The 10,295-nt window shown below is 40.6% G+C and overlaps 1 protein-coding gene across 1 annotated transcript; it reads right to left on the reverse strand.

The window, feature by feature from the left end:
* Positions 1-1,947: 1,947 nt before the first annotated feature.
* Positions 1,948-7,067, reverse strand: LOC125901734 (zona pellucida sperm-binding protein 3-like). The gene is made up of 8 exons (XM_049597613.1): positions 6,422-7,067; positions 5,104-5,219; positions 4,891-4,994; positions 4,560-4,737; positions 4,328-4,445; positions 4,089-4,174; positions 3,642-3,913; positions 1,948-2,231 (listed from the first exon to the last, which is right to left on the reverse strand). Exons 1-8 carry the CDS (start codon positions 6,830-6,832, stop codon positions 2,125-2,127), a joined length of 1,392 nt encoding a protein of 463 aa, XP_049453570.1. The 5' UTR covers positions 6,833-7,067; the 3' UTR covers positions 1,948-2,124.
* Positions 7,068-10,295: the final 3,228 nt, after the last annotated feature.

Below are 10,295 nucleotides of genomic sequence, written 5' to 3' on the forward strand. Positions count from 1 at the left end.
GACTGTATGTAAATGTTAAATTTCCTGTGAAAACCGAAGTGTATTTTGAAAGAACACAATGCATGTCACAGGCAGAACTTGACAAGGCGTCCCAGAACGTCAGCAACCAACGCACCCAGGGTACCTTTCACGCTGTATCTGGATGTGGAAAGCCCATGACCAAACATCGATATGTGACGAGGTCGGAGTGAGAACGTGTTGAACAAAACAAGCTAATTCAAGTCACTGCTATCAAAGCTCATTTCGAATGTAGCCAAACGTGAGAGAGCTTTGGCCTGTTTACTTTTGCCAAATCTGGCCCAGATTTAGCTGGTACAGATATGGGCCTATCTTGGCTGAGACACAGCAGTCAGACAAAATGGTGGCCATGCAACACCAAAATGTGTTTTTGGCTCATTGATGGTTGCCAAAACTGGGCGTGACTGGGTGTTGCAGACACAGACTTATCCTGGCTGAAACACGGCAGTTGACAAAATGGTGGCCAGCACCAGAACGGGTTTTGGCCTGGTGACCAAACGTCGATATGTGACGAGGAGGAGAATGTGTTAGCCATTTGTGTCCGTGACCAGAGCATCAGAAAAAGACTGATTTGTAACTTGAAACTGTTTAATTCAGTGCTTTTCCCAGTTTAAATCACCAGTTTTGTTAGTGTTGGAGAAGACAAGACCTCTGTGGATAATTCAGCTGATGGTAAAAACCTCGTGAATTTGTGGATTTTAAGTTACCAGAATAAAAAGGGGAGCACACATTGCGCTAGCGGACTGTTCCAGATAAGCCAAACAGTGTTGGAGAAACACTGATTTCTAAGGTAAAGGAGCTTAATTCAGTGTTTTTACTGATTTAAATCACTAGGTCCATTGGTTTTGGAGAGGAGGAGACCTCTGCAGAGAATTCGGCTCACAGTAAACACCTCCTGTACATGTTGATAAAGTTCTTAGAGAAAAAAGGTGAGCACACATTAGCAGGTGCTGCGCTAGCTGTGATGTGCCAAGCAGCATAAGAGAAACCGATTTATGACATGAAACTGTTTTATTCAGTGTTTTTACCTGTTTTAATCCCCCTGTGTGTTTGTTTTGAAGAGGAAGAGACCTTTGTGGAAAATTTGTCTCCCTGTAAAAATGAACACTGAAGGAATGCGAACCAGAAGCAGTTTCAGCTGGTTGCAATCTGCAGTCCAGTCCTCACCACTAGATACCACTAAACCCTCCTCAATCTTACACTCTATTCCTTTAAAACACTTTAGTAGATGTGATAGTGTACATGCAAAACGCTGCCAGTGTCAACAAGCTAAAACCCAATAAAGGCGTGGGCAAACTGCGACAACACACTCGAGCACAGCAGTGATCTCACAGTAGCACATAATGAGTATGTTTCAGTATATTATTCTAACAAACAATTAAGAGTTACGTAACCAAAAGCAGTAAAATAAATAAATAAATAAATCACATAATTGACATTTTTACAGGATGTGGCAGGCAAATCCAACATTTTATACTGGCGCATATACACTCACAATGATTAATCAATAATGTGACTACATGACAAGCAGGCTGCGGCTAGTAATGGAGGGAAGTGCTCCCTAATAGCATGTCTGCTTTTCTCCTCCTATCAAAATAATAGTGTTACGTTCGATGAATCGTTACAGTGGATTTCCAAAGGATGTGTCGTGTTTGTGTGTTTGTGTTAAATACACAGATGATTTAAAAAAAAAAAAAATCAGATCAGTGCATTCTTTTGAAATCCACTTCTGCAGCTTGGGCCCGATGAGTGCTTAAAACCCAATGCTGATTAAATTATTTGCTGAAGGCATATCATGTTCGTGCCAAAGAACAACAGGATGCTGGATTTTGTGAAGATCAGATATCCTATGAATAGATAATTGTGATGCTCCTGTTTTGGAGAAGCAAGAAAAAAAACAAGTTCATGTAAAATATTTATTGGGAAAAAGGCTTGTTGTTTGTACAGAAAATACTGTAATAAAGTAAATCACAATGTGTGAGTACTTTCCCTTTGCAGAGCATTGAGAATAAGAGTTCAGATTAACCTCTGCATTCACAGTGACTGTGTCCTAAACATTTTGTCTTGTTCAAAGCAGCAACAGTCTCCACTGTGCTGACCTCAGTCTCAGGTGGTTCTGGTCTTTGTTGAAAGTATTGTTTTGGACTTCGATGACCTTCTGTCAGTTTTGCTGGATGGCAGGACGGTAATGGGTCCCAGCTGGACAGTTTGCTCTGTAAAACAAATTCAAAATGTGACAGGGCCTCTTCCAGCTGCACTGCAAGTTCAATACATAACTGAACCATGGTAATAAACAGATACATTGAAATATAATTAGATGTCAGCCTTCCATTTCTTTCAGAATCTATTGTGTCCGTCAACTGAACACACGCAAGATAATCCACAGACCTTGTGAATGGTTTCACGAAGGAACTATTTTCATACCACTGACACTACATTTTTATCTACAGAAAAGCTGCTGCCTCCACACTGAAATCACTGGATGCTGTCCTCTTACATAACCCATCACTGCCACCTTTACCGGAAGGTCAGCTTGCCACATTTGGCTGTGAGGCGGGAACAACATTGGTATTTGTTCATTCATAAAGCTGTGATGCAGATGCTTCCATCCTATATTTCACCCCTTTTAACTCAAACCTCACATAACCTTGGTATTTGCTCACAGAATAGGTTGTTGCTGGAACTAGGACAAATGTCACTCTTACAGTGCACATTATACATGGAATAATCTGCAGAAAACCTTAAACTTAGACACTCTGCCTCCCTTATGGCTGTTTAAATGCCTTATTTCTGATCTTGTTTTAATTGTAATGGTTTTAACTATACATCTACACTTCAGTATGTTTACCACCCTGTGTTTCTACTTGTTGCAATCATTCATTGCTACTGTTTTGTAGGATTTAATTTATGTTAATTGATATGCATGATGGTTCTTTGTTTGCTCATTGCTTGTCTGAAAATGAGGGTCTCCTTCAATTGATTTCCTGAGTCTTAAATAAAGGTTTGAATGAATGTACACCCTCCATCTGAATCACTGTGCAGAACGAAGTGTGCATCTACTGCTAGCTTAACTAGCACTACTGAGCTAGTTAACATTACAGCTCAGCTGAGGCGGATAACATTAATGTTTACATCTCACACTGTCACGAGCACAAGCATGTCGTCCATGAGTAGATGCATGCCTCCATCTATGAGGTAATGCGGTTGGTTACGGTTCAGTAGAGAGAAAACAGTTCCTACATGAAACTGCTCACAACAAGCTCTGTGGATTATTTTGAGTAACCAGGTCATGATTTCTGGAAAGAGACATTGCTGTTGAGTTTTTCAAATGTATTTTTTGGTGCTTTGAGCACCACGAGCCAAGTGCCATTATATTCGATAGAAGGCAGACACCTCTATGGCTGATATCTCCAACCCTCTGCAACTCACACCAAAATAATTTAGAGTGATAAACAGCACTACAGGTAAGAGGAAAAAATATGTATATTTGATTTGGTGGTGAACTGTCCTTTTTAAAAAGGTCCTGTCAGTAAATGTGGGATTTTTGGTGGCTTTTAAACTTGCTGAAATGTAAGAATTGTCCATGAAGATTTAGTAAATGTAATATTTGTTGTTCTTCTTACCTGCTTTGCTCTCAGCTCCTCTCTTCATCACTCCAGCAGAGGATTGCTGATGTATGTTGTGTTGGCTCTGGTGCATTCCTGGACGAAAACTGAAGTAGTTGGCCGGGTGTTGTTCAGGTCTGTTTTGGACTAAACGCTCCTGCAAATTCACGGAGGGCAATGCTTGGGTGTGAATGGTTGCTTTAGAGGGTTCTGTGGGCAGAGGATCCGCACCCCGGAGGGAGATATCACAGCTTCTACACGCCTGGTCGTTCCCATCCACTGACCTCCATCTGGAGAAGGAGGCAATTAAACATGAAGAGAACTCAATTCTGTGAATTTGTGAGATGATTCAATGCACCTCATGGCATGTTTTACACATGGGGAAACATTTTCAGATGGCATTCAAGAGGTATAACTTAACTGTGACCATGCTGACTTTAAACTGCTGCATAATTAGTGTAATACCTGTTCTCAATTAAAGAGCACGCCCTGTTTTGAGAGTTGACAGCCAACATGACTGGAACAGCCTTCACATAGCAGGTTATGTAGACCTGTGGGAGAGAGACAGTTAAATGTGCAATATGAACAAGTTTTGAGGTCTCGTGTGTGCTGACCTGAATAATCTAACTAATACAAGTCATGCACTGTTTTTCTGTTAAAAAGGTTTTCCAAAGTGCATGCCAAAGACAGAAATATTGACCGACCTGATTGCGGGGCTCCTGGTAGAACCTGAAGGCCTCAACCTGAAACCTGAGCTTGTGCTCTTCAGCTCTAGGTAGGAAACGGGAGCTGGAGTTTGTCAGGTAAGCATCAGCTAGACACCTATTAGGGGCCACAGAAGAAGACAAATGTTCAAAAGAAACCACAAAAACCAGAATGACCGTTTTAACCATAAGAACCTTGGTGGTGGTTTTAAGATTTGGATATAAGACTCACCCGTAATTTTCAATAAAGTCATATCTTAATGTAGCCTCTGCATCTGGAGTTGCTGTGGCGACACAGTGGTCAACATAGACTCGCAGGGGCATGTGGTTACCAATGATGGCAGAAACTTCAAAATGAATGGGGTCACCCAGGAAGTACGAATAAGATCCCCTCCCAAACCACCAATCATCTGCGGAGATAAAAATGAGAAATCCAAACATTCAAGAAATAGATTTAAAATGCTCTCATACAACAGGCATCATCAGAGAGGAGGATCAATCATGAAAACTGCAGAATGAAACTAAAAAGAAAAAGATGCTCCATTAATAATCTACTTAAATACCAGTCATGAGTAGCAGATTGAAGTCTATCTGATCTTCTGCCGAGAGAGTAGAGACAGAAGAAACCCAGGTGGGATGAAGGGAAATGCCATCCACAGCATATCTCCTGAAAATAGACGGCCTGTTATAGCAGCATTTCAAGATCACAACAAAATCCAAGCAGCTGGTTCCAGCAGCACAAACATAAACCACAGTGTCACAAATACAGGACTTACTTTTCATAATGACACTGAACTGGAATGGTTGCTCCATCCAGTCTAAGCAAACCATCAGATGAAGGTTCAGGTGAGTAGATCAGAACATTAGAGTAAATAATCTTCTCTGTTGTCGACTGAAAGGAACAATGTTAGTCTTTCAGAATGTATAAAGCTACATAGCAACGCAGGCCTAACAATATAAGCATTTAAAGGAACAGTGTGTAAGATTTATGGGGATTTAGTGGCATACGTGGTGAGGATTGCAGATTGACACCAGCTAAAACTTCTTACGCTTAGAATTCCTACTGTGTTAATTGTTGAGGTTTTTACTGGGAGCAGAATTATCAGCAGATGTCTCCTCTTTTAAACCAGTAAAAACACTGAATAAAGCAGTTTCACGTTACAATTATGCACTGTCCACTGTGAAGGATTTAGAGGGATATATTGACAGTAACAAAGTATGTTTTCATCAGTGTACAATCACCTAAAAAACAAGAATCGTCATGTTTTTATTTACCTTAGAATGACCTCTTTATATCTACAGGGAGCGGGTCCTTGTTTCTGGAGATCATAATGTTGCACTGTCATGTTTCTACAGTAGCCCAGACCAGACAAACCAAAACACTGGCTCTTGATAGGGCCATTTACATTTTTGCCTTAGCCCCTCCATGTCAAATAAACTGATTTTGTAGAAACATGAAACTGCTTTATTTAGTGTTTTTACTGGTTTGAATCACTGGGCCAGTTGTTTTGGAGAAGAGGAGACAAAACACAGATTTGTAACGTGACACTGCTTTACTCCATGTTTTTGCCGTTTTTGTTTTATTAAATCATGTGTAGGACCCATACTAAAAATATACGTACAGACAAAAGCCAAAAATATTAAACAATTTTTACAATCAGACTTCCATCTCAAAATCCGTGTCACCAATTCCCTGTCTCCAAAATGTTCATAAGCATGGGTCAAAGTTTCTCCCATCAAGTCTGTTTTTATAACACTTTTGGAACTTTTGGAAAGTAACGTACAGCTCTTTCAGGCCTTGTTTTGTGCATGCACAATGTTTAGAAATGAGACCCCTGGTCTGTTTGTGTTGGAGAGGAAGAGACCTCTGTGGATAATTCAGCTCCAGGTAAAAAAATCTCTAAACATTTAACACTGAATTCTAAATGGGAGAAGTTTCCGCCGGTTGCTATCTGCAATCCTCACCACTAGATGTCACTAAATCCCCCTGAATCTTGCACACTGTTCCTTTAAGCCTAAAACCAGTCACAGAGAAAACACTGAATTCCTATAAGTCCATTTAAGCTGCATCCCATAAAAAGACATCCTGCTTACCGAGAGTTTAGTTCCACAATCCGTCAAATGGGCCTGGATGGTGAACTCCGCCTCTCCTGATGGCACCGCTCTACATGCACTCCCTTCCTTCACTGGGTCTGAGCCCAGGCGCAGATGTCCACCATCCACCTGGATCCCCGTGTCAAACATGTCAGCCTGCACCACAACCCGCATCGAGTCCGGGAGGCAGCTGACAACAACAGGCCGAGGCCGCACACCGAGCCCCGCGCTGTGCTGCTGTTGGACCTCAGTCACCTGAGGCTGGGTGCTACCATGAGATCTGCTCGGGATATGAGAGTTAAGTGTGGCGCTGGGGCCTTGGCTGTAAACTACCCGGTTGTCTGTGAGTGTGCAAAGTGAGATAAGGATGATAATCCACCAAGAAGAAGTCATTTGAAGCTTGTGGTCCATTCTGGGCCTCGAACAAGTTTGGAAGGAGCGGCGGTGTCCTGCAACCTCTGAAAATACCACCACGGCTGTGAGTAATCAAACACACCTGGGAGCACTGTTTGACTGATTACAGCCTGTTTCACTGCGCATGTCTGTTTGTCATGACTTTAAATGTGTCAACATGGAAACGTTTAGCATTTTTAGTCTATTAAATTCACTAATAACATTAGATAACTCCATGTATAGGCCCCACACCTTTTAGTAACATGGTTCTTTAGTGAAGCTATATATGCTGTAAGCTGATACATCCACTAGGTGGCACTACAACCACACAAATATTTCCTCTCCGTCCATAATATGAAGTACATCATTTCAGTTCTCACTTTTCTAAGTATATGTCAGTTTTGCGTTTGAGGTTTGTCCTAATTACATAAGAAAGCTCAAATTTAACAGTGTGAAATTACAAAGACAAGATGCAGGTGAAGGACCTATAAGGTAAGGTAAGGTCAAACTTTAATGTCCCCGACACACAGTATCCAGTGTCACACACTGTCAGGGGTAAATCATGGACATTAGTGGTCACTGCTGGTTAAGATAACGATAGCAGATGGAACAAAGGACAATCTGTAACATCTAGTGCTGCATTTAGGGAGGCAAAACCTCCACCTTGATGGAAGCACCTGAAACTCAACATGGAGGGGATGCTGAGAGTCTGAGACAATAGACTGAGCTTAAGAGGTGACCCTTTCTTCAAACAGATGCTGTAGATTGTTACAAGTAATTTTATCTTACAGCACAACTTGACCAGTTTTTCCAACTAAGCTCAGATTACCAAACCACTGGACAATGTTAAAAGAAAGAATGGACTCAGTAAAAGCAGAATAGAGCAATTTCATGATTGTCTTATTAACATCAAAACTCCTCAGCTTCCTTAAAAAGAACAGGCGTTGCTTTGCCTTCACATCGAAATTCAACTTGACATCTAAGACAGTGCCCAAATACTTATACTGCTATAGGAGCAGCAGTGAGTAGTTTGCCTCTCTTTTCACTACTTTATACTTCTACTCCTCTACGTTTCTCTGGCAAATATTTTTAGGCCTACTTTATACTCCAGTACGTCTATTTAACACCGTTAAGATTCAGATTATGAATACACAATGTAATTCAATTAATAAATGATGATACTGTGACAGATTAAACTGACCAGCAGCATACAAAGTAATTAAAATGAGCTCCATGTTTACCAGCTGCATTTCGAATTTATTTCAGTCTGCAAATAGAAATAAGAACATCATGTATTAATCTGCAAATTCATGTTAATATAGTCACAGCCTCTCACAGAAGATGGCAGATACTTAAATAGTACAGTGTTATTTTTGCAATAAAAGAGAAATCTGTTTTTTTTATGACTCAAGCTTATTGAATTTCAAATTTTCGACAACACCAAACCACCTCAAAAGGGAAAAAAAGTTCCCTGAACAACACCAGGCAGAAAAAACATTAATAAAAAAAATAGGTAAGGATTGACTTATACTAATAGATAAAATAGAAGCAAATAAACCATAATGATTGAAACAATAAGCTGAGGTAAATGAAAATAACAGTATTAACAGGATGTGTATGTAAACTTGCCAGAGTGCAACCATACCACTGTTGAATGTCCACTCACAGTCCATTAAAGATAAGTGTAAATAAAAACTATGTTAATATTCTCCTTAGGAGTCGTGAACTGAGCATCAGTCAGAGATAAACATGCTTTTAAGGAGGGTTAGTGCAATAATAATATGGCAGTTTACACAATGCGTCATTGCTGTTGTTTTGTGACGCAGATCATGTGAGCTTGTGCGAGGAAATAGGAATAGCAGTATGATAAATGTGTGGCCGCACTGATTCCCCCAGATTTCAGCAGGTCTAGAGGAAGTGGGAGAAGCGGTTCTCAACCACATAATAAAAAATATATATTCATTTGTAGAAACAAGTCTCACGAGAGACAATGGAGATGCCTCCATAACAATAATATTAAACAAATGCTTCTTCAATAATGAACTAATGTGTTTATATGTGGGGTAGGGGTTATGCTGGGTGTCACTGAAATAGAACAATAAATAAAATCAATATATAAGGCCCGGGGGTGTTAAGTGATCGTTAGGTGAGCTAAACTCTTACACGAAAACACCAAGAGGAGCCCAGATGGCATGTTGAAATGTGTTTTATTGATGAAATTCCATTTATTTATCATGTAAATACATATAACACTGACAATTGTATTGTCAGTGATTTAAGTATATTGTTGTGCTTGATCCAATTTAAGGGTCAGCCACAGACCTTTTCATGGCCCCCCCTTGGCCTTGGGCAGATGTCATCTGTACCCTTTGATCCCCCCTGACAGCGGGCCTGCCCCCACTTCGTTTTTAAGATGCACAAACAGCTCAGCAAGAGATAGCGTTGAATTCTCAAACGGGCCTAGACACCAGAGTTGGACTTAGAGACAAGGCCTAGAGTTTCTGGCTGACAGTTTGTACTAACATGAGGCCTGCATTTGATTAAGGGTCAGAATGACCTGGGTGTGCATTTCTTCCGCTCTCTTAAGCCTTAAGCGAGATTTATGGTTGTGCGTAGACCCTACGGACGCCACGCACATCGCCTACGCTGTTGTGAGCCACATTTTCCCCACAAATACAGTTTGCTAACGTTATTAGCACAAGCCTATGGCATTTTACATTGTATAAAATAGCCTAGCAACTAACAATCTTTTCCTCTTAAGGATGAACTTAATAGAATTCGGTGGTCAAAGGTCAAAGGTCAAGGTCCCTGTGACCTCACAAAATATGTTTTTGGCCATAACTCAGATATTTCTATGCTCATTATGACAGGATTTCACACAAATATCTAATAGAATAAAATGATGAAGTGATGACAAATTATATCCAAAAGGTTAAAGGTCAACTTCACTGTGACATCATAATGTTATGCAGAAACACTTTTCTGGCCGTTATTCAACACCATATCTCAGGAACAGAGGCGGGGACATTTGGTCGGATACTAAAATTGGTGACACTAATCTTGGGAGTCCATCTTGAAACTTTTCTGTTTGCATAGATCTTCTATGTAAAGTAAAGTAAAGTAAAGTATGGCTGTGTATCTGTCTGCACAGACATGGACGCAAACTAACTGAAACTAGACTGCTTTGCGGAAGCGTACACCCGCACGGCGGATATTCTGGTTTTTTGATTATTATTGTCCTGCTCTTTCTGTTCCTCCTGTGTCTGACTCTGATCCTTTTTTTCAGTAAATTGTTTCACCCCTTTCCTGTGACAACAACGTCATAGGTCTCTCAACACCAGCTGCCACAAAGCTCAGCTGTGCCGGTCCCTCTGAACATGGAGGCAATTGCAAATTGAAACCAAAAGCTATATTTCACTTTCAGTGAGGTTTTAATGAATAACCAACATGGTTTGCATGACCTTTCAAAACATCACATCCC

The sequence above is a fragment of the Epinephelus fuscoguttatus genome, linkage group LG15, assembly GCF_011397635.1.
Source record: "Epinephelus fuscoguttatus linkage group LG15, E.fuscoguttatus.final_Chr_v1".
Taxonomy (NCBI): domain Eukaryota; kingdom Metazoa; phylum Chordata; class Actinopteri; order Perciformes; family Serranidae; genus Epinephelus; species Epinephelus fuscoguttatus.